The sequence below is a fragment of the Phascolarctos cinereus genome, unplaced genomic scaffold (assembly GCF_003287225.1).
Source record: "Phascolarctos cinereus isolate Bilbo 61053 unplaced genomic scaffold, phaCin_HiC Scaffold_7;HRSCAF=346, whole genome shotgun sequence".
NCBI classification, from domain to species: Eukaryota; Metazoa; Chordata; class Mammalia; order Diprotodontia; family Phascolarctidae; genus Phascolarctos; species Phascolarctos cinereus.
In genome coordinates this window covers 116,121,534-116,146,814 of record NW_027556180.1, presented here as the reverse complement: position 1 = coordinate 116,146,814, position 25,281 = coordinate 116,121,534, and the positions used below count along the sequence as shown (strand labels likewise).

The window sequence follows — 25,281 nt, the reverse complement described above, 5'->3', positions numbered from 1 at the left end:
TTAGAATCCTTTTCATTTTTGTTAAGTGGATCTTAGGACACAACTAGTGGATTGGGTCAGGCCTGCATATCAATCTCAACTTTGTAACATCTCTCAAATATTTTTCTTTCTTTTCTCTGACATTGCCACCACTCTGGTTCAGGCCCTTATCACCTTACTCATTGACCATTGCAATAGCTTGATGATGGGTCTCATTGACTCAGATATCTCCGTACCCCAATCTATCTTTCATTCAGCTGCCAAAGTGATTTTCTAAAAGTATGGTTTGGGCCATATCACATCTCCCACACCCCTAACCTCTCAATAAACTCTAGTGACTCCCTCTCACATCCAAGATAAAATACAAAATCCTTTGTTTGGCATTTAGAGTCCTTTATGTTGTAAGCTCTCTTCCCCTCCTCCCCACATATTTTTCCAATCTTATGTTTGATTCTCTGTTGTAGCTATTCTTCAATCCAGTCACTGGGATCCTTGCTGTTCTGAAAATAAGACATTCCATTTCTCAGTTCCTGGCTTTTTTCCTGGCTACCTATTCCTGGAATGCTCTCCATTCTCTTCTCTGCCTCCTGGATTCCTTGGCTTCTTTTAAATCCCAACCTAAAGTCCTATCTTTTGCAGGAAGCCTCTTCCAACCCCTCTTAATTCCAGTGATTTCACTCTATAGACTATTTCCTATTTATCTTGTTACATGACTTGTTTGTTTGCTAATTGTCTCTCCCATTAAACTGTGAGTTCCTTGGGGGCAGAGAATGTCTTTTGCCTTTTTTTTGTGCCCCAAAACTTAGCACAGTGCCATAGTTACATAGGAATTTAATAAATGCTTATTGACTGACTGACAAGTAAAGTCCTTGGATGGTGAAGGCGACCCAGCCTCCTCATCTAGGAATTTAATAGGAGTTAAAAATATTCCAGACCATAAGTAGGATAAAAGTTTATACCGCAGAACTCTTAAATAATGAATAGAGGAAGAAGTTCAAAGAATAGAATATAAAATGCCAGAGACCTTTTCTAACTAGTTTGCTGAATTCAGACAAACAGGGTCTCTGTAGCACAAAAGATCACCCTACCGGGGGATACTTAACAGAGAAGAAACTAGCAGCATATAGTAACCAAAGACCAGCAAATGGTAGCAGAAAACTGCAGTATGGAGCAAATATGTGGCAAATTATCTCAGCAAATAATTATTTTTTACATTACCACCAGAAGACATCAGCAGGTCCACAGTATTGGACACACACATTATGTTGGCCAAATGTGTTCTCTGTGTGTATTCCCCTCCATATTGTGTTCACTGGACACAATTGTATTTTGCCTGTTTGCCCTTGCATTCTTGTACTCTGATATTCCCTGCTGAGGGTGCTACAAACTCTGGAAAAGTATATGCCTGTATGTATGAGAATTAGCTTTAATGTTACTTCTTTTGCTATGTTGTTTGGTTAAATGCATTTTACTCTGAATTAGTATTTTCTCTGATTGTTCTAGTAAGAAGAGATAAATCACTGGGGGCCTCTGACCTCTGGTTCTGAGTAGATTCTGACCCACAGAGTTCTTCAGATCTAATTTGGTTTTCTGTGGATTCAAGTGTGAGGGTACATGTCAAATAGTGGGAGAACAGTAAAATAGAAAAAAACCAGGACTTCATATCATTTAAACTGGTCCTACCTCCTGGCTATATGACGAACTAGATATTTGAGTTGGGGCAAGTCAGTTCACCTCTTTTCTGATCATCAATTTCTTGATATAATGCTTATACTAATCCCCACCCTGCTGTTGTGAGGATCCAGGCAGATGATGTACATGAAAGTTAACTGTGATTGAAAAATGCTACAAAATTGGAGTTCACAGAGACTGAGAAGAAAGCTTAGTACGCTAATTAAAAAGATTACTGGACCTAGGAAACCTGAGTTTGGATCTTTGCTCTCACATCAAATTGATGGTGTGACTATAGGAAAATCCCTTCATCTTTATGAGACTCAGATTCCTCATTTGTACCACTGGACTGATGATGACCATGGTGATGATAATGATAATGCTGCTGCTGCTGCTGCTAACCATAGCATCAATTTAAAGCACTTGCATAGCACTTTTAAAGTTTGCAAAGTGCTTTACAGACATCTCATTTTTTCATTCATAACTAGTTTGGAAAGTAGGTAATGTTATTATCCCCATTTTACAAATGAGAGAACTGAGACAAGTAGAATTTGTGAGTTATCCTGGATCACATAGATAGTAAGTATCTGAGGCAGGATTTCAATTCAGGTCTTCCTAATTCCAGGTCAAACACTGTATCCAGTACTCTACCTGCCTCCCAGGGTTGCTGTGGAAAATGTTTTGCAAACCTTAAAGTGATATATAAATGTGTTGTTCCTCCTATCAACATTCACTTATAGTGTCGCAGACACTAGCTGATCATAAGACTCCTCATACATTGTGCCATGATCCCAGTATCTTCACTCCTTAAAAACTGCTAATAAATGATGAGCCTATTCAATTTTTAAATCCCCCTTTATTCACTGGAGCTGTGGGATATCACTCCTGGGTCTTTGTCCTATTTTTAATGTAATTTGAGTTAAGCCATGTCAAGCACAACTTCAGGACCATTGTTTTACTTTTCTTTGCCTTGTTCCATTGTTTCTAAACAAGTCACCTTAGCCCTGTGTAAAACTTGGAACAAACTTCCATGCACACATATGTATATACATATGTACATCCACAATACACATGCACACATATGTCACTGCCAACCTTCCACCTCCACTGATAGCTCCTTTAAAACTAGCGCTAGTAGATACTGTTCAATCAAAAGAAAAAAAATTCCCTTTACTTCTTGAGTCTCACAGTCCCCATTGGATTTGAAATAGCAATGATCTGTTAATTTGAGAAAATGGCATTTCCCTGCTTTACTTCACAAGCTCTTAAGACATAAGAGGTATCTCTTTCCCACTGATAGCCACCTCCTTTTGTTTTCTAGCATTACTGGAACTGACCTAGCATGGATCACTGGGTAAGCAGGCAATCTTAAACACTTCTCATATAAATTACCAGCTCCTCTCCAAGTGCCATTGCTCACAGGGTAATACACCATTTTACAACTCAGATAGCAAAGTCACTTCGTTCTACTGGGTTCCATAGCCCCCAGGAAATGAACAGACAAAAAGATGGATTGGAGATGTGAACAGTGGAAATTTACAATCTTCTCAATCAGGGGTAAGACACAGGGGAGACAATTTGGTTTTTTCTCCACACCCTTTGTGACATATTGCTTGGTTTAAATATAACCAATCAAAATATATAAAAATGCATGTCTCCACTTGGATATTTAGAGGACACTGAAGAAAGGGAGAGAGTTATAAAGAAAATACATTTTTCCCACCATAAAAGAAAATTAAAGCCATGTTTTATTCTCTAGAAATATTAGAGATGATTGATTAAACTGCTATGTAAATTAAGTTTACAGTTTAATATTCATATCCAAGGTCCACTGGGTTGATAATGATGGGAACATTTTTTGAGGAGAATTTTTTGTTCTTTTGGGTTTTTTTTCCCATGAACTCTAACTACAAGGTGTGTTTTTACTGCCAGTTGACTCTGATCAAGACATGCAGTATTGTATTTCAGATTGCGGCTCTGTAAAACCCTGGAACTTTCTTTGAAGTTAAACAGTGTCAATCTGTTTCCATGTCTGAATAACTCTGTGAACAGCCTGCCTGACCCAAGTCAACTCATTGAAACATACTATTTTGCCATAATTGATGTTCCAAACGAATGTCCTTTCATAATAAAATGTGCTAGAAAACAAAACAGCTTCTCATCCAGTGCAAGTTGCATCATAATTAAATTTTATTTTATCCCATCGAGGCATGCTAAATGTTGAGCAAAATATAATTTTAAGTAATTTGTTTGTATTCTTATCTGTAGGAGTTGGAAATTAACAGCGTTGCTAGTTTGCGTTTACTGTTAAGCCTGGAGAGCAGAGAGATTGCTTTGCAAACATTACAGTTATTATGTCTGCAGTTGGTACTCTTTGTATAAATTATTGATCAGCCAGCTTATTTTTCTTTCTGCTTAATGGATATTATAGCATAGCCGTTTACAACGCTATAGTTAAGGTTGTGTCAGCACTTCCATTATAATAAACCCTCTGTTACAGGGGTTTATAACTTGCTGTAAAAATTTGCTCTGGGCTGAAACTTGACATACAAGATCTCAGGCTAGAAGGTTGTGATTGTTGTTCTTTTAACTTTTTTAAAAATCTCTTTGGCTGGTGGGGTAGTGTAACAAATAAATAACCACTTCACTGTTTTCTAGCAGCCTTTTACATTCCTTTAACTGACTTCAAATGGAACAAATTATATAGGATAGATTGTTGTACCAGGAACCAGACCCTCCCTTTTCTATTTAATAAAGAAGAAAGAGACTCCATATTAATAAGTTTAAGAACCAGACACTATTTAACAGAAACTTTTATGAACACTTTGGATGAATTTTAATATAACATTACATAAGAATGTATTAGTTCATATTTTTTTCATTAAGCATGCATTTATATAACAGACTATACAACTTCTCCCTCCATGTTAATTATGTATCTTTTAGGCAAATTATATATATTTCATCACTATGCCCTATGTCACATATGTGTGTATACACACATATGCATCTGTGAAAGAAATCTGACAGGTACCAAAAACGTTGAAAGAAGTATTACAATTTGTGTCATGAATTACAAAATAGGGTTTTAAAATGAAGGTTGACATTCTGACCTTACTTCACTCTGCTGGGTCATTCTTTTCACACAATGGCCTCCTTTAAAGATGAAGAAGGGCTTTAGTTTCAATTTCAGTTCCTAGAACTGTTTCTTCCTTTTGGTTCCCAACTTTTAACCTTATCTAAGCATGTTTAATTTGATATTAAAATTTGCCTGAACAACTTTTATTATGTATTGGCAGATGGAATTATAAGCCCCTTACATGGTGGAAACACTAATGATAGTAAATTACAATTAAATAATCATAAGGAGTTGATCAGCTGATAACAGCAAAGATGTAGTTTAGTCACAAAAAGTTGTCTAAAATATTTTATCACACTTTTTCCTTTTGGTTTTACATTCTTAATATGCACAGGCAAAAATGACCTGACCACTAGTGTCATCACTCAGTAAGGGGAAAAAAAAGTATATACATACACACACACACACATGCATACATACATGCATATATGTGTATGTATGTTTGAGTGGAAGATGAGAAGTTAAATTTGGGATGTGTCTTTGTCAGAGGTGTCTGCATAAAAATTGAAAGTACATGGAGACTTATTTTATGAACCTTTAGTTCCAAGCATTGTAGAGTTAGGATTTCTACCTATATACACTATACATCCATTCACTGACTGTGAAGCAAATATAGTGTTAGTTACATCAGTTAATTTCCTTATTAAGTTCCTAACAGAGTGGGCTCTTCAAGTTGCTAGCCATCTTAAGGAGTTTTCACCTTTGGTTTCCCCAATTTCCTCCTTTGGGGGCAACTTGAGGGTATTTATAGCTAAACTGTCAGTCGTCTGAGAGAGAATACATCAGGGAGATAAAAGTCTTCTACTTTCTATTAGTGGTGGGGACTGAGTAGGGGTGTGGGGAGAGGAGGAGACTGACCGGAGGTCCATCGGCGGAGGTAGGGAGCAGGGCAAAAAGCCGAGGGTGAGAGACAGAAAGCTGAGAGTCTTTTGTTTAAATTACTGGAGTTTATCAGCGAAGCTGATTGGTGAGGCAGTGTGTCTAAGTTAAAAAGGCTTGGGAGAGTTACTTGGCGTAATTTCTCCGTCTTCAATGATTTACTACTGAAGTGCAAACATCAATTTTGGACTCTCTCCTGAGAAACATTTAACAAAGCCAATGAACTACTGGTACCCTGATACCATTCTGGATTTGCCAAACTTCAATAGTTGTTTAATAAACCTTGCTTGAAGTTTATAGCTGGTTATGCTTTTTCTCCCTGTTTAAGAAACAGGTTCATAAGTAAATATGCAATTCCAGGAACAGAGATGTAAAAAAGGGTCTTCCTCTTTACCCTCCATTGTGATATATCTTAGAATTGTTCAGAAGTGCACCCTATTGTTCAAGCTATTTGTGCCGGGTGTGCTAATGCACTCTTTGATTGAGTGAATTAGCAGTCATAACAATCTGGCAGTCTGGCCATAGAAGTGTGCTCAAATTGATTTGTGTTATGGCTGGACTGGAAAATCTAGTGTTAGTTCTTTTTTGCCCTGGGGCACTGTTTGTACCAAACTCCACTTTTCATTTAATTTTCCAATAGATTTTGAAAGACTGAAATGGTTGCGATCAACATTTGATCCACTTGCATTATTTAAAAAAAAAATCCTGTAAGTAATTTCAGATTCCAAAAACCTTGCTTTCAATTAGGGTAAACATAATTAGAGTGACGTCGTGCTTGGAATGGTAAATCTCCCTTTGTATCTATTAAGCATGTTATCTTGTCCTGTCACTGAAAGGAATCCAGTTTGTATTTGCATTGCGTATTTCTGTGTGCTGGGGTGGGAGAAAGACATGGAAAAAAAATGATATTGTCATGTATCCTTTCTTGGAACTGGAGCATCTAGTGTCAGTCATCTGACCTCTAAACTATATCAGTTTCACTTAATGATGTTATCAACAATGAATCTAAGTGTTTTCAAGAAATATTCAGATGTTCAAGAAATATACCCTTGATGCACCTTGACTTTGTTATACAATCATGGGATTTTCTTTATAATCTAGGAAAGGTACAATTTCAGTTTTTTCCTCGCTCAGATTTACAGGTAGTTCCAATGGATATATTTACATATACACATTCATGTATGTTTGGTGTGTGTATGTATCAGATTTATATTGAACCCTGAGGATGAAATAAAATTGTTCATGCTAGTTTTGTCAAAATTTGTATCATTCTTACAATATTTTGCTTTTTAGTCATTTGTCAGAATTGTAACTCAGCAAGAATAAACTTTAAAAATGAGTATTGATCTCAGAGAAACCTTTAGGAAATGATTTAGTCAGTTTCCCCACTTGAGAAATCAGTGAACAATATAGGTCAATAGATAAGGAAAGGATGAAATATGATAATATATTGGCCTATTTCTCTAAGGGGAAATACAGATGGAATTCATGTTTTAAAACTGAAGTATTATAAACATGAGCATCAATTCAAAGAATTTCTTCCTATCTCCATGGCTCTCTTTGCTATCATATGTTCTGAAGGTGTGTTATGTTTTCTTTTCTCTGTAGACTTCTTTCTTTGTCACTGCCCTTTGGAAACCAAAAGGCTGTGCCCTGCACAGGACTAGAGTGCCTAGAGTCTGTCATTCAGGAGGTATTCACTGAGATTTGAATATCAACAGCTACCGTACACTTTCTGACTACATCTTTCAACATTATAGCTAGTCTCCTCACTGGATTTCGTAAAGCAGTGAACTCTAGTAGTATGTGTATTTGTTGTTTGTTTGTTTGTTTATTAAGTAATAGACTATAAGACCTATCAGCTAGCTTACTATTAGTGTAGGTTCTCATTCACACAGAAACGGTCCCTGGGGAAGGTGGGGTGGGGTGGGAGGAGAAGGGGAGGAGGAAGGATAGTGGGAGGAAAGAGAATACCTGCCCTGAACAGTTACATGAGTGCAAGAGAAGCTCAGCTTCAAACAATATCCTAGGAAAGAAATTAAAGACTTCTTAATTAGTGCAGCAATTAAGCTTTCTTGGTAGCATTTTAATCAGCACAGGCCCTATCAAAGGACAAACAGAACAATTTGCAGGTCTTTGAATTTTAAACAGTCTTATTGATTTCAGCACAATAAGTCTTCACTTGACACAGGGAAAATTTTTCGTATATCAGTGACTGTACTTTGAGCTTAGAGGAAGAGAAGATAGAGGAAGAGCATTTGCAATGACCTGCTATGTAAAATAAACAAACAAACAATAAAAAAAATACCCTGAAAAGCTAAAGATGAGAGAGAGAAGGGGATAAATTCAAGTCCTTCTTAGACTGATACTTCTGCTAAGGACAATTGAAGCTTGCTTTAATTGTTCCTAACATTTTCCAAGCAAGACACTTTGAATATTCTTGCACCCTTCCATACATATATTTTTATTTTCATTATGCTTAGTTCCTAATGCTATTGTTTGATTAAACAAACACTACAATGATGAACCTTTTCAAACTATGGTGTTCTTTTAACTGACTGAAGACCTGAAGATTTTCTCTCTCAGAAGAATTCATTCAGAAGGGACAAGCTCCATAATACCCTACTCTATAAAGTAAGCACGTGTTGTGGGGCACAGCTTCCCCCTCCACATCATAGGTCCTCTTAGAAGTTAAGGTGGAATGGTGACATAATTGAGGGTCATGCTCTAGCTGCAATACTTGCTTCACTTGTGTGTTATTGGAATGTGGCATGGATGTGTATGCATGGTACTCTGAGTTAATGTGGGGAACCAGAGGGGGTAAGGGCAGCTTTTCAACACTTGTTTTGCATTGTTCTCGTTTATGGGGTAGAGAATTCAAAATGATAGAACTGTGGTCTAACGTTTTTCAAAGTAGCTGAAGTTTTTATGGCAACATCAAGCTGTGCCATTATAATTAAAGTTGTGTTTGCATTTCCAATATAAAATCAGTTTTACAAGGGTTTGTAACTTTTCTCCCCCTGTTGAATATAAAATCTGCATTAAATTATATTTTAAAATAAACATGTACTTACTATTTTTGAGATTCTTGTTTATGTGCATAGATGCACATATATACATATTAACATTGGTATAAGAATTTATTAGATGAAGACACCTTTGAGGACCAAAAGGGAATTTCAACTTTTTAAAATGATAGCTGAGATTTAACACCAGGTAGGACAAACAGTTGTCTATAAATTTAAGATATCCTAGAAAGTGTTCTATTTGTTTTCCTTCCATGATGTAGACTAAGAAGAATATTCTGCTGAAATAAGGTACCTCAGGAAAGACCTGAGTAGATTTTTGATATGGCTATATTTTTCAATGCTTTTATATTACCTCAAACAACAACAAACATCAATTTTTCAATGAAGAATAATAAGAAAAATAATTATTAACTAACAAAAATAGAAATTTAAGTCTGAAATTCAACAATGTAGACCCACAGCTCTCAAAATATATCCAAAACTATAATTTCTGTCAAATATGTAATGCATCATTTCACACCTTGCAAAATTAGAGACTGCGCATGTGTAGACAAAGACTAATTATTCAAGATCCACAGAGATATAGATAGAAGATTACATTCTGACTTATGCTATTTTAAATCACCTGTTGGTCAGAGACCCTTTAAATACCTAAATGCAACAGGTTAGCTGAACTTAAGAATAAGAAGAATTAAATAGGTGATTGAGAACAATTCTACCAGTTAATTTTTATGTATCTCCGCTTTGTCTTTTCAAGTCTGCTATTTAGATATGTGTGTAGTGTAATTTCTTAAAACACCTTTTAGAATAGAAAGGATATTCCCATAGAATGAGTTAATTTTAGAAAATTATAAGTGAAAAAAGGTTTTGGGTCACACCATACCAGAAAGTCTTTTGTCTTTTTTAAATAGACTAACAGCTTTTTCTCTTTTTGATATGCACTTGAATTTATCACAGTTTTAGGTGCATAAAGTAAATAAGTGTGTACTTGCTTTATATTTAGCTGGCCTTTCCTTTTTGAAGTCAGAAGATGTTACATATATTTCTACCCGGCAAGGAAACGTAGCTAACCTGTGTAAGATCCATTTCGAGAGTGTCTTTTCATTTTTCTCCCCCCCCATCTACTGAAATACAGAGCAGATAAAAAGAACATCTGCTATTATTATGTTAGCAGTTTAGATGTCTGATTTCTTCCAACTTTCAGTCTGTGATATGTACTTACTAGACCAGCTTTTTTTTTTAAATACATACTCGCATAAATAAGTAACCAAAGAAAAGAATGAATTAAAATCATACGTTTAGGTTTGCATATGAACTTTCTCTAAAGTGAACTAATAGCAAATGCAAATCTTCATAAAGATGTATGGAGGGAGAAAGCGTATGTAGGTTTTCCATTTATACCTGATTTTCTTAAATTTAATTTAATACGTACTAATTCCTATAAGAAACTGTTCAAAGTGCATTTGTTACTCTTTAAGTTGACAGCAGATTGCTTAGGTGCGTTTGGAAAATTACATGTCGTCGTGGATGAGATGAAATATGAAACATGTAATCTAACGGTAGTATTAAAAGAAAAGATGATGATCTCCCTTTTCTTTTTTGTCCCCCCTCCCATTCCTCGCCGCCCGCCCCCCCCCCCGCCGTCTATGTCGCTCTCTCTTCCCTTCCCTCCCCTCCCACAATCTCTCTCCTCACCCTTTTTCTCCTCCCTCCCTCTCTTTCTCGTACTCTCTCCTTCTCTTTCTCAGTATCTCTCGCTCAGTCGGTGTTTCTTTGCTCCGGGTTCCTGGTTGGATAATTTGGGTTAATACTAGAGAGTGAGGTTTTTGCGGCTTCAAAGGGTATTTCAAGTTTCCGGAGCTCCTCCCCTCTGCACCGTGTGACAACAACAACTCGTCCAGAGAGCAGCCAGCACTTTTCAGCTCATTTTCTCTCTGTCATTCCCCTCTCAATCTTTGATCAATGTACTTGCCAGAGAGAACCGAAGTCCTTCAAACCTCCTCTTTTTCACCTTCATCTTTAACTTTGTGCTAGAGCAGGACCCAAAATAACAATAGCCAACCCTTCCCCACTCCCTCCCTCCCCCCCAAAAAAAATTCAGCCCCCAATTCCAGCCCCCGGAGAGGACTACTCATTTCGACTTGTGGGACACTTTTGTGCGTGTCTCTCCTGCTTCTCGTTCTTACCCCTCTGCCCTTCATTCTGCCTTTTCCTTCTCTCTCTTTTTTCTTTTTTTCGTTTTTCTCTCTTTCCCCCTCTTTATCTTTCTGGGGATTTTGCATTCTCTCGTTCGTTCTCCCCTTTTCCTTCCCCTCCCCCTGGTGTGTGGCAACTTTTTCCACCCCCCAATCTCCTTCTTCTCCTCTTATATGTCACCATGGCCGTGCCGGCTGCTTTGATCCCTCCGACCCAGCTGGTCCCCCCGCAACCTCCGATCTCCACTTCTGCCTCCTCCTCCTGCACCACCACCTCCACCTCTTCGGCGACCTCCTCTCCAGGTCCCTCCATCGGTCCCCCGGCGTCTTCAGGGCCAACCCTCTTCCGACCTGAACCCATCGCAGCGGCAGCGGCGGCGGCAGCGGCGGCGGCGGCAGCAGCGGCGGCGGCGGCCACGGTCACCTCCACCAGCAGCAGCAGCTGCGGCGGCGGAGGCAGCGGCGGCGGCGGCGGCGGTGGCGGTGGCGGCGGCTGCACCAGCAGCAACGGAGGAGGAGGCGGCGGCGGCGGCAACTGCAACCCCAGCCTGGTCACCGCCAACAGTAGCAATAGCAACAGCAGCAGCAGCAGCAGCAGCAGCAGCAGCAGTAGCAACACTGGCAGCGGCGGCGGAGGCACCTCCAACCCCAGCCTCAATGTGAGCACCGCCAGCTGCGGCAGCAGCAGCAGCAGCAGCAGTAGCAGCAGCAGCAGTAGCAGCAGCAGCAGCAGCAGCAGCAGCAGCAGCTGCGGCAACCTCCCGGGGAAACCTGTGTATTCGACCCCTTCCCCAGTGGAGAACACCCCCCAGAATAATGAGTGCAAAATGGTGGATCTGAGGGGGGCCAAAGTGGCTTCCTTCACCGTGGAGGGCTGCGAGCTTATCTGCCTGCCCCAGGCTTTTGACCTGTTCCTAAAGCACTTGGTCGGGGGCTTGCACACTGTCTATACCAAGCTGAAGCGGTTGGAGATCACACCGGTGGTGTGCAATGTGGAACAGGTTCGCATCCTGAGGGGACTAGGGGCTATCCAGCCCGGGGTGAACCGCTGCAAACTCATCTCCAGGAAGGATTTCGAGACACTCTACAATGACTGCACCAACGCAAGGTAAAGGGGGGGGGGTATCTTCTAACATCCAACTCCCTCTTCTCCACCCACCTCCGCCCCCCCCCCCGCCTTTCAGTCCTGTGAAGCCTCACTAGCCCCACAGAACCTTGGCAATCAATGATCCTTTCTTCCCTTTCAGTGGTATCGTTGACAAACCTGACCAAACTGAACATCTTCCATTCTCTCCTGAGAAGTTGGAGAACCATTCCTATCTATCCTGCACTTACTTTCCCCCGTTTCCTTCTTTTCCCTCTGGCCGGTCCCGTGCCCTCTCTACTTACCTACCGGTAAATGTTAAATTGTCTGGGCCGGGGCGGAGGATGGGTGAAGAGTGAGTGCTTTGATTACTGAGGGACTTGGGAGAAAAGAACGAATTGATAGGAAGGGGCGTGTGTGTGTTGGGGGAGGATAAAGGAGCATGTAGAACCCTGAACCTTGCGGTGAAACACATTTCTCCTTCCAGTTTGTCAAAACCTGAGAACACCTACCTTGTCCCACCTCTGCCCTCTTACCGCGTGGGGTGAGGCATGCGATGCTAGGGCTTTCCAAAGCCAGGCACTCCGGAGTGCGAATCTCACTGAAGTGTGATTTGTATGTGTTTCCAGCGGGTGATTAAGATGAGGTTGGGGGAGGTTGTGAAAGGGGAACAGGGTAGGAGGATGCGGAATTCAACTCGAGGCAGCAGGTTTTCCCAGCCAAGCAAATGGACTGGAGGTGGGGGGGTGGGGGGTGGGAAGATGGGCTTCGGAGTAAGGGGTGAGGATGCCGGGGTAGAAGCGTGCCTCCATCCCATTGGTGAAGCTAAGGAAATATTGTCCTGGGATAGCACTTCAAAGTCTAGGGGCACACTGTTTTGGCGTCTGAGAATTGGCCCAGTAATAGAACTATCAGCGTCCCATTTCTCTAGGGTGAATTTAGCTACAGCAATATAAAGGGGAGGGAGGAGATAAGACCCAGTGTATGTGTGTGTGTGTGTGTGTGTGTGTGTGTGTGTGTGTGTGCGCGCGCGCACGCGCGCAAGTGATGGTAAGAAAGGAAGGAAAGTGGAAGGAAAGTGAGTCTGTTGCCATGGGGCAAAAGAGAGTCAGCAGGCAGGTTCCCTTCTGGAGTGGTGGAGTTGGGCTGGGCGCGAGACACAGCTAAACTGAGTTGTGGGGAGAGGAGAAAAATGCCAGGTCCCTGCTCTTTCTGAGGTCCGTGGCTCAGTGGAGAAGCAGGTGCGGGAGTTGGGCTGGGAGGCTAAGCTGAGAGAGAAGACTCGAAGGTGCAGTCGCGTTCCCAACAGCTGCTTGGGAACCGAGGAGTGCACTGGGATATATTAGCCATGGGTCCAGTTCCAGAGCTGTTTCACAGTACGATGTCTGCGTGCTCTGAGGGGCAGGATTGTACCGGGAGGGGGCGGGAGAGGGGCAGCTTTTAGGGATCTGGGAGATTGTAGGATCCCGGATCGTTCCTCAAAACCCTTTGGCACTGCACACAGGCGCGCGCGCGCGCGCGCACACACACACACACACACACACACACACACACACACACACACACACCCCCACCCCCACCCTGACTCTAGCTCTTCTTTTGCCCCATAGGAACAATAGAGCAAAAGTCAAAACATGGAACAAGATGGGAAGGGTGTAGTGAAAGTTAGAGCTTCGTTTAGAGATGGGAAGGACAGAAGAGAAGGAGGGAATAACACTCATAACTTTCCTAGAGAAATCAAGTGCTATTGAAATAAGAGTGAAGACAAGAACAGAGAGGGCTGCATCTCCGCGAGTAGCTGATTAGGACGATGGGCTGGGCTGGGGGTGAAGGTAAGAGTTAATTTACAAAGTAACCAGAAAGGAAGAGCTCCCCTGTTGTCCGAAGGAATGAGAACCAGACCCTCGCAGACTGTCAGACTTGCATCTTAACTGGCTAACTTGAGGGTAGTGATAAAACTCAGAAGACAAGAACCTTGTGGGGGAAGGGTCCACTTAGCAAACGTCTCCGAAGTGATTTGGGGCAGAGACTCTCTTTCAGGCAGTTGTTCGGAAATCAACATTCAGGTCCTGAATGAGCTGCTAAACCAAAAAATGATTCAGTAGCAACATGTTGGAGCAAAGCCTTGCCGCCTCCTTCGCGTCCGTCCCCCCCCCCCCACGCCTTTAACTTTTATATTTTTATAAGACATTCTTTGTTCTATTTGGTTCTGTAAATTTATCTGGGTGAGTGTAAAGGACAGGTGGCAGTTAATAGATTGAGGCTGGGGGTAGGGATAAGGAAAGGTCTTCACTGGGATAATGTTTAATAATGAGTGGTCAGGAGAGAAACATTTACCAAGAACTTATAGATATAATTTTTGTGGCTACTGGTCTGGATAGGAAACTCTCAAGTGGTCGTTTGAAAGAAAGACAATTTTTATTTGAAAGAAGTTTAGAGATAGATGATCAAAATTGTAATTGCTTCTTTGCAGTTACATTTTCTTTTAGAGTAAATCTTATTGTTGAAGTTCAGTATAATTCTATTCAGTAAATAAACAGCAAGTCTAAGTTCTTTCTGTGTGTTACAGCACAAACTGTACCAGTAAATCAAAGGTCATTTCCCATTAAATCTTGATTAAGAACATTTTCGTTATAACATAAGATGATAAATATGCCATTTAACTGTTCACTGAAATAATTATGTTTTTCTAGTTTTCTTAAATTTTGTTAGAGTTTGGAACTGAAGTCTTTGTCACGCTGTCATGATCTATCAAAAAAAAACTGAGTCAAAATATTCTAACAGTTTCTGCAGAGGTTAAGGACAGTTCTTAAGCTTATCATCAGAAAGATGCAGTGTGCTTTAAAGGATAGCTGCCCCAGTATTGAAAGACAAGTTCAATCCATTAGAGCACATCTTTAATTCTACTTACCACTTCAAAAATATCTTATCATCAGTGTGATTACACCATTGTCATCTGGTATCAATACTTTAGTTTGCAATTAAATATGATGTTCCACCAAGCTTTCACAGTCTGTTTTCAGTTTTAAGATGTATTGGTTGCTTCCCTTGATGCATTTTGATCTTTTACTTAACACCATCTTTTGCTCACATTAATATCTGCAACATATAGTCTCTGTCACCATTTGTTCATAAGATATTGTGCTACATATAACTGAGATTTCCTAATTCGACAAGGGATTCCGGAGCTTGGAGGTCTTGGGCTGGGGCATGCAGTGCTTTATTTATTTTGCCACAATATGCTGTCAGAACTGTAATAGTGCATTATTTAAAATCAATATGACATTATGTTTCTTCTGGAATACTTTGAAAGAAGTAAGCACAATTTCTTGTGTCTAAAGTTTCAAAACTAAAACAACTCCTTCCCCCAAAAGAGGTAATTTAGCATCTCTTCAGTAGAAGAATTAATTTCCTTGGTTTGGATGCTTGTTTTACTCATTTGAATTTTAGTTCTGTTGTTCCTTGTCCCTTACATTTACTAAAAAGAAAAGAAAACCCAAAGGAAGAAACAACACAGATCAAAAAAGACTCTATATTAGAAGGCAACTTAAAAATGAGATAATGTCTGTTTTTGCAATCTCAATGTTCAGTCTTTTATAACAGCAAATATAGTTATCTATTACCATCCGCTAGAAGATATCGCCAGTGTTCATATGGGTAAACTGAGGAACCATAATATTAATTAACTTGCCCAAAGTCATTCAATAAGTTAATAAAAAAGTTTGAATGAAATAAGACTAATTTCTTTGGTTCAACTACTAGTGTTCTGTTTCTTAATGGCCAAGTAAATGTTTAGTCATTTAGTTATTACCATTTAAAAAAAAAGATGAAAAGGAGGGTATCAAGAGAAAACAACCTGTGGGTTAACCAGAGTTTACATAAAGACTTCAACATGGGATGGGGGACAGGGAGTGTAGAAAATGCAGGAGAATACATTTAGAAGTTGTCAGAGGACAAAGGCAGACCTTGATCAGTTTCCTCCAATTATTTATTAAGCTAAACATTAGATGAATGAACTTGGCTGTTGCAAGGGAGGTTAGTTAATGAACTAGTAACCATTAAAAACAAAGTAAGTCATCAGTAAATCACTTATTTGTAGATCTGTGTTAGAAATATGTTTTACATGTAGTCATGCCACATAGAAAAATCTTTATCCCCTTTCAGATGAAATCCTGATTTCCCTGGGTCTTGGTTGCATTGAGTTTTTTATTTGTTTTCCCTAACACTAGATTATGATTCAGGGTACTTAGAACACAGGACTTGCTGAAGTTGGACTAAAAGATTTCACTTTGCTGAGTAGATTGAATGTGTGTGTACTTCCAATCAAGCCTTTTACTTTTTAAAATCTGTAGATGATAGATATTTATAGTACTGTATCTATAGTTGAAGTATCACTGTAGCTCTTCATCATTTCATCTTATGAGTGGATTCAGTGAATGGATGACAAAGGGAAAGATTTCCCAATACTGTATTCCTGTAAGGGAATTTTTCTTTGTAAAATACATTATGAGTTTATTTGTTTTAGAAAAAGAAATGTGAGACACTGGGGAAACATGCTTTGCCTTTCAACTTCCCTCTTTTTAGGGAACTGCTACCTTTTGACATTCTTTAATTAACTGGCCCACTTAGACAACAGGTATTTATTTAGGATTTTACTTTCTGATTAGCTTTCTATGTTGAAGACTTCTATTTCATTATAGAATCTTTAAAATAAAACCATTCCTCAACTCCTTAATGTTTATAAACACAGGTAAGCTAGTTGCAGTACAAAGATAGCTTTTCCATGGGCCACACTGAAAAAAAAGAGGCCAGAGTTGATAAATGTTTGTATTTCAACAGATTGATGATAGAAGTTATGTGTAATATTTCATTTTATCTGCTTTTTATACATTGTGACTTAAGAAGATTTGCCTAGTAAATTATGAGAGAAAATTCAAGTTTAGGACCCTGCAAAACTGCTTACCCTTCATGTTGATTGAAATCCCCGATTGATATTAATATATTTGGTTGTCGATACTGATATTGTTATTGGCAAGTGTGAACCAAATATGACTATTCCAGTTTAAATTGGCTATGAAAAAAAGAGCATTCTAATCTAGGTTTTACTTTGTTCAATGAAATCATTTATCGAACTAACCCAGTAGTCTGCCTACTGCAATATAACCCATCCTTAATGTTCAATGGGAGGTGTTACCCTACATAATGTTCTTAGTTATTCCTTTAATAGTGTTGCACATAGTTGTGGAGATGAAGGTTTACTTTCTGACCTCCACAGATTATTAGCTAATGCTCTGAAGCGTGACATTTGATTACCCATAACAATATTTTACATTCTGCAGTTACAAATGTTATTAAGAACTAACTAGGAAATATGTTACCTTTTAGAATCTGGATAGAAACAATTGAATGTGGGGTGTGTGTGTGTGTGTGCATGTGTGCGTGCGTGCATGCGTGTGTGTGTATGTGTGTGTGTGTGTGTGTGTGTGTGTGTGTGGTGTGTATGTGTGTGTGTGTAGGGGGAAAAACTCTTTCTTTATAGGAGTCAAATGCTGTATCCGGGTATTTTCTTTTTGTCTAATTTGTTATATTAAGTGAAACTTGTTCGGAAGTTACTGAGAGCAGCTATTAGCTACCATGCCCCTTTAATTGTGTCACCCTATATTGATTATAGCCTTGGCTGACTTTTAGTATAATTCACTCTTCTTTTGGCAATTCTCTATGAGCAAATTACCAGAATAGCATATTTTTCTTTATTATTTTTTTTATTTGATGTTTTGTTTTTGGAATGTAATTTACACTTATAAACTAGATTAATATGCTTGATATCATTCTTTTAGCAATGATTTGTGATTTTATTATCATTTAGCATTATTTTATCTTTCCCAGTTATTTTGCTAAATTGTTCCATTCAATTACTTTTGTCAGTCAAGTAAATTAATAATTAAAATTGCCTTGTGTTAGCAGAATAGAGTACAAGTACCATAAAATATAGTAAGAAATGAGAACCTAGCAGGTTGTGATTTGGCTTATTTGTAATAACTATTAGAAGAATCTGATTTGATATATCTTTTAGAGAGATTCAGGTAGACCTGCGATAGATAGATAGATAGATAGATTAGATAGATAGATAGATAGATAGATAGATAGACAGATAGATAGATAAATACATGATAGTAGTTTAGAACTTAGGTTTAAAGATGCTAAAACTTAGCCTGCTAAATGCTCAACTTGGAAGCACTTTTTTTTTAGATTGTTCAATTAACAACAGCTACTTGTACCCTTTGAAAGTAACAGGAAGAGTAAAACTGTGCTAATTGTTTGATCTTTTAAAATCTATAATTTAAAAAATACTGTATAATTTTACTTTTTAAAATAACATTTGCAATTAAATATTGTATGACATTTACATATTTCTCAGTCTCATGATGGAGATGGCACACACATACGATTGCTCAGTTAACTTGAAAAGACATCATCCATCCTACCTATCTAAATGCTATAATAGAAATATTCTAGACATATGATTAAAAGTAGAGAATGAGCTTATTTTTACTTATTCTTTAGAATATGGGTCACGTGGGAATTTAATTTTTTTCTTTTAATTTTAAATACTGCTATTGGCAACAAGAAAAGTAAATTAAAACTTTGTATAAGGGTTTGATTTTATTAAAAAAAAAACAAACCTAAACTGCCTTGAATCAAGAGAGAAATATTATACTGTACTCATACCGAAACACTCAAACATCTGAGCATTTAAACAGTGGTTTTATGAATATGTGTTATTCATTATCTTGTTTTGGTAGATGTGTTTGATATTGAAAGTTTCCAGTGTCAGCAGTAAACTTCTTGTTTCCATTTCATTTGTGAAATATATTGCTATCTCCAATTAAAAGTTATCAATCATTTTAAATAAAAAATGTCACCAATTAGCAATATATTACATGTATATTTATATATGTGCATATACGCATATACTTTATGTATATATATGTGTATATATATACATATACACACACACACACACACACACACACACATATATATATATATATATATATATATATATATATATATACCACTGTGGTTTGTAAATGAAATTATTCAATTGTGAAGTGAGTTTACAATAATTGTTTGTTTTTATATTAAGATAGGCTAGGGTAAAGAGTTGCGTTCTCTTATTGGCCAATTTGTTTTTCAAAAAGTTAACCAAGAAAGTACAATTCTTTATTCTTCATTTTCATAGGTAACTGTGGTTATTCTTAGATAGAATTGCAGAATTTTGAAGATGATTGCTATTTTTGCTCTCACAGAAACAGTCCATGCCTAAATGACAAACTGCACAAGTAAATGTACACATGGGTAGAAAAAGGAAATCATTCTATTTTGTCATTTAAAACCTGGAAACCTGACCAACTTTTTGCTAAGTGATGCTCTGAAACTTATTTTTAGTTAAATCTGGAGCACAACATGGAGCTTAGACATAAATAAAATTGGCAGAAGCTAATGACTGAAAACCATTTTATTTTAAAAAAAAATGTAACAAAACATATGTGGAGAGTGACTAAAATTACTCATTGATCTCCAATCAAGGATTTTAAAGCAGGTGCATTGATAATTTCCTGATTTGCCACTCCACTCTAACCAGGAGTTTACTCTCTGTGAAGATAAGAGGGTGTTTCAATCACAAAATTTTATTCATCTTTAGACCTTCCTAAATTGTTCTCTAAATTAGCCAAATTGCTGAATTCTGCCAACTGTGTGGCAGTTTTCTTTTCTGATCCAAATTGGCTTGGAGTTGAACTATGCTGTCAAGCTAGGTTTCCTCTGCATGTTTAAATGTATTTGAATGGAAGGAAAGTTTTTAAAAGACAACTGATTAACCAGACAACTATATAATGTGCAGTTAGCTTGTTCATCATTCCTTAGGATGTTTGCCTATGAAGTGGCCAAAAGCATCTTGTTATCTGCTGTTTAAAAAAAGAAAAAAAAGTTTGGAGAGGCATGCCAAAAGAAGACATTTACTGCAACTGTAACTGCTAAAATATCACAAAACTTTCCAGAAAGGATAACCACAATATGTTAGTGACTAAAACACACATATCTTATCATGAAGTCAAAACTGATGTGGTGGAACAGCATAGAATAAGTATTATCTACTGTATATGTTAGAATACTTTAAAAAATCTGGAATTAAATAGATACGATGTATCTTAGACATGTTTAGAAACATATTGACATGTTTATGTGCAAACGGCAAATTTTAGAATATGCTATGTGCTCTATGGTTTGTATTTGTATAGTGGTGATTGATTTCTACTTTTTCTTTGAAAAGAGAGTTTGTAGTTAGATCATCACATAAAATGGATCCTAGTGAGATGAATGAAGAGACATCATATAACATGACACCTAGTATAACTTAACGTTGATTTTATTTGGTGTCAAATACTTTGTAATAATTTGGTTGTTCTACAAGCGGAGGCATTTTTTTCCCTTTCAGGAACAAAACCAGAACAAACTAGAAGAGAAAGTGTACAGCAAAAATGCCTTATTCACTTAAAATATATTGAAACATACACATCGAACAGTTGATACCATTAAGTCAGGACTTAGGTGAATGAACAAATGTAAAGAATATCTTCCCCAAATTTCTTGGGTTACAGTCAGCTTTCAAATATAGGTGAAATATAACACGCAAAACTTTAAAATGTCACTTACTAAATTTTATTTGCTGCTTATTTCCTACCCCCAACTCCCATCCATTTGATTTATTGTAGGTTACCATCTCTCATAGACATACTTTGGTTTCATGCAATGTTTATAGAAAACAGATCATTTTGAATATAAAAATACACCACGTACTCAACCATCACAAGTCTAAAATACTATGTATATAATTCTTTTCTTTTATTTTGCTTGTAATTTAAGCCATTTTTCTAGATTAATTCTTGGTAATATGCCTTTCTGCTAGAAGTGGACTATTATTGTTTAGTGTCTTTAAAAAGGCTGTAGAAAAGTAGATATTTTTAGAATACTATTCCCTTGACTATCCGTTCATGCATCTTATTCTGGGAGATATAGGGACCACAACAAGTGTGAAGAGATCATCAGTGGTTCAGTGATACTGTGACCATGTTAATCTATAAATGGTCAAATGTTGCTGTTTAGGTTCTTTGCCCTGACATCGCCCTTCATGTTCCTGCTTAAATTACATTGAGTAGACGAGACAGAGAGGCCCAGCAAGAGAAAAAAAAACATATCTTGTAATCCAATTATTATTATTAGTGGTAGTAATAATGTTAATAATTGATTTAGAATGAACATTATATCAGATCCCTTTTCATTCTTAGAAGCCTCAAAAAAGTTGTAGGATGGAATCCTTGTTTTCTCATTTTAACCCCTTCAAGTTTCAACCTTGGCTAAATATTAATCTAAAGCCTAGCATATGAGAAACAACTTTGTCTCTTGAGGTATTACTATTTCTATACCACACCTGGTGTTAATGGGGCTGAAAGGGTACTGGACAAGTGATTTCTTAATTATGGGCGTGGAAACTCACTCCACAGTGTAGATTAACAAGTTAGTTTGCAATTTAGGATCAGTATTTTTGAACATCAAGAGGTTTGGTCATTTACTTGATATGTGTTAGAGGAAGAATTGAACCCAGGTCTTCTTGATGCCAAGTCCTGCTTTCAATGCAATATGACAAATAGCTTTGCAAACAGTATATATGTGCATACATATATACACACACACACACGTATATGGTAGGTATTATGCATGTACTGTATGTGCCTCTAACTAGATAAATACACATATTCACACATATACATTATATATGCTTTGGCCAATTTAATCTGTATAAGTTTCATAGTATATTTGTGTGTGTCTGTAAATTGAGATCATTGAAGTGTGAAATTTAGCTCCTTTCACTAGTAATATACAACCTTACACATGCCATATGAATGATAACAGAGTTAAGCTGATTTCAGCAAGACACTTTTACATTGATTTATTTTACAAATGAACTATTATATATATTCTGTTATTAGAATCAGAGTTGGCAATCTTACTTTTTAAAATTTTGAGACTCAAAACATGTCACAGCAGAGGTGAAAAATCTATAATACATATCTGACACCTTATTCAATCAATAGGCTTTACAGGTTAAGCTGTCGATAAAGTTGGCTTTACTTTTTCTTCTAAAGGTGTTCCATGCTATACTGTAATTTATAAAAACAGGAGGAAGTTAAAGTGATGAGCTATTTTAATTGTCAATAAAATGTATTTTCATTTAATATTACTGTTCTGTCCTTTCTTGATAGTTAGATTAAGCCACTTGCAGATGTCAGATTAATTTTAGATAAAGAGGGGGTAATTTAACCTTCACTGATTTTTCAAACTTGTTTCATATACAGTAAAAATGAATGGCTGAAAAGTCAGCATACTTTTCATTAAATTCTTGCTTTTACAACCAACAAAATGTGTCTTTAATTTTCAATGCAAAATTACATTATAATTGAAAATAATTTTGTACTATATACATATATTACATAGCCTTAGAGTATAATCAGATGGGATTCACTATTGATAATGATAATGCCATTTCCCACCCTAAGCCCCATTGCTTTTTTTTTATATTCATGTTAATTGTTTTCATGATTTCCTATTCTTCTGAAAGAGAATGGCTTCTAAAATAGTTATATAAGAATGATAGGAAAACAATTTCCTAGCTTTATAGATAACTGTTGTTAAAAACTTTGCCATCAATGAGACGAGTAAGGGTAAGGGGTTAAATCTGCATGTGTAGGTAAGGGTGATGCATATTATCATTTCATACAGTGGGTTGTGATTGCCTTAGAAAACACCTGATAGTGGATGACTTATATTGAAATCAATTACTTTCTTAATCTTTCTAAGTCATTCCTCAATTGCTTGCATCATTGGTGAAAGTTCAGGCATCTATTGATTACAAGCAGAAAGATTCTTGTAACATAGTGACTGCCTATGGGGGAAAAATATATCACCTACACTAGGTGGAATCTTAAAAATAAAAACAAAGAACATTTAAAGATTAATGGCATGTGGTGATTGGGTCACCTCTAATTTTGTATACACAGGAGGGAAAACAAAGATGTATGATGCTTAAAGGAGATTTTTTTTTACAGGAAAAAGATAGGTGAAGAATGATTTTTAATTTTTTTTATTACTGTGTGAGCTCTGATGCTTTTATTCTTCGGTGTTTAATAATTCTCTGACAAGCGCATATTTTAATCAAAGATGAATATGCATCTTCTGTTCAGTTAATTTTTTTTTCACTCAATCAAAGATGCATGCAGATTTGAACTTGTAACCAGGAAGAGTGCTTCCATGCTTCAAATTGCCCAAAGACCCCCAGGGATAGAAGCTTGACCTGCTTTTATGAAACCATAGAATTACATTTATACAAGTTACCCCATGGGAAACGAATGAACTGATCCCAATTCAAACCTTAATGTTAGAGACTTATGGGTCAAATTTGATTTTTCTTCTCCTTAACACCTGTTTGGCTACTAAATTTAGTAACTAGATAGATTTAGGAAATTGGTTTTTTTTTATATTATGCATGAAAAACATTCCTCAATTCTGTCACTGGTACCCTTTTCATTTTGTAGTTATGCTGATTTTTTTTTTGTAGGAAGACATTTAGTTTTTTTTTTTAAATACTATTTCAGTCCATACAAAGACAAAATTGGTTTTAGGGGAAAGAAAGGTTTAATGTATGTAATTGAGTATGGCAACAAAGAATTCATAATTGTGTTATTTATTTATAACTATACAAGATTCAACTAATCAGAAATGGAAACCACAATCTCATTTTAAGTAGTCCTGCTTGTTTTTATTTTTATTTTTTTAGAATAAGGATATCTCTGTATGATTGCAATCAAATCTTACCAGACTAACGAGTTTGAATAGAAATATTTTCTGTCCGGGAGAACCACAAAGTGGAATATCAGAGGTCTGGTCCTCCTCCTTATTTGTACTTAAAGTAGTCATGAGGTTGCATTGACCACATTTTTTTCAGTCGTACCTAAATTCACTTAGTAAAATAGTCCTGTGCTGGAAAGGTCATGTTAAATATGTTACAAAATAAGGGAGACTTTAGATCTATGTCAGTTTGCTTATTTTCTAGGCTTTCATTAGAAGGCCACTGTGTTCAGAAGTCTTTGGTACATGGGATATTGATTATATAGAGGAGGAAGGAAGCAAAAGACCTTGTCTTTTGACAGCTCTCAAATGGAGGATCTATAGGAGGGCCAATGGGCAAAAAGGTGGCACAGTGGATTAGACCACCAAACCTGGAGTCAGAAAGACCTGAATTCAAATCCAGCCTCAGACACTTACTAGCTGTATGACCCTGGTCACATCACTAAATCCTGTTTGCCTCAGTCTTCTCATCTGTAAAATGAGCTAGAGAAGGCTATGGCAAAACACTTCATTATCTTTGCCAAGAAAACCCCAAAATGGGTCACAAAGAGTTGGACATAACTGAAACTGACTGAACAACAACAGCAAAAGAACCAATGGGAACCAAGTCCTCCAGGTTTTCTTTCTTTTCCTAAAGCCACAATCATATTTCTGATAGCATGTGGAAAATTCTGTGATCAAAAGTTTGAGGCTGAAATTGAGGAATGGGTTTTTCTTAATTAAAATAAGTAAAATAATAATTTAAAAGACCATTTACTTCTGTATTGTTTAACTTTCCCAACACTAGACTAAATTAATCATTGTCTCTAATTTCCTCACAAAAATACATCAAAGAGGATTATTGGAGTATCTCCCTAGGAAGTATCTAGGCTTGTGAAGAACAGTGATGATTTTATGTAAAGGACCAAGAAAGTTACACTGTGTTCCTTAGGAGCTTCATGAGTCATAAATGTAAATTTAAAAGAATGTGTTTTGTTCTCATTTTCCCTGCAGCAAAAACTTATTTCAGTTGTAAACTGACACTTGTCAATGAGTCTACATAACTATAACTATCTTGTCTAAGATTGAAATATGTGGTCCATTGCTTAGATATTTCCAAATACCAGTTTGGCTTTATGTTGACAAAATAACTGGATCTTTGCTGGGTTCTATGTTTGCATTTTAATGTCTGTACTAAGAATTCTGTGGGTGGCTTAATACTTCTAAAACTATATGATAGGTCCTTCTTCTTTAATTGTGAATGAAGAAAGGGGAGATGACCTCATTGCTTCAAGTTGACAATTTATACATTTAGTCCGGTTGGTATGGTCATGTTTTCTTTTTATCTCAATGGCTGACTGC

At 37.2% G+C, this 25,281-nt stretch overlaps 1 protein-coding gene across 4 annotated transcripts in view; it reads left to right on the top strand.

Annotated features, from left to right (window-relative positions):
- Positions 1–10,462: 10,462 nt before the first annotated feature.
- Positions 10,463–25,281, top strand: part of DACH1 (dachshund family transcription factor 1) — a 486,728-nt gene continuing 471,909 nt past the window's right edge. For 2 of the 4 annotated variants that reach the window (XM_078147697.1, XM_020992456.2), the window contains exon 1: positions 10,465–12,000. In XM_078147697.1, the coding sequence (XP_078003823.1) occupies positions 11,075–12,000 (926 nt within the window). In that variant the 5' untranslated portion in view covers positions 10,465–11,074. Of the gene's footprint in view, positions 12,001–25,281 lie in introns of all 4 variants that reach the window. The other 2 variants (XM_020992455.2, XM_020992457.2) reach the window with 2 other exon arrangements.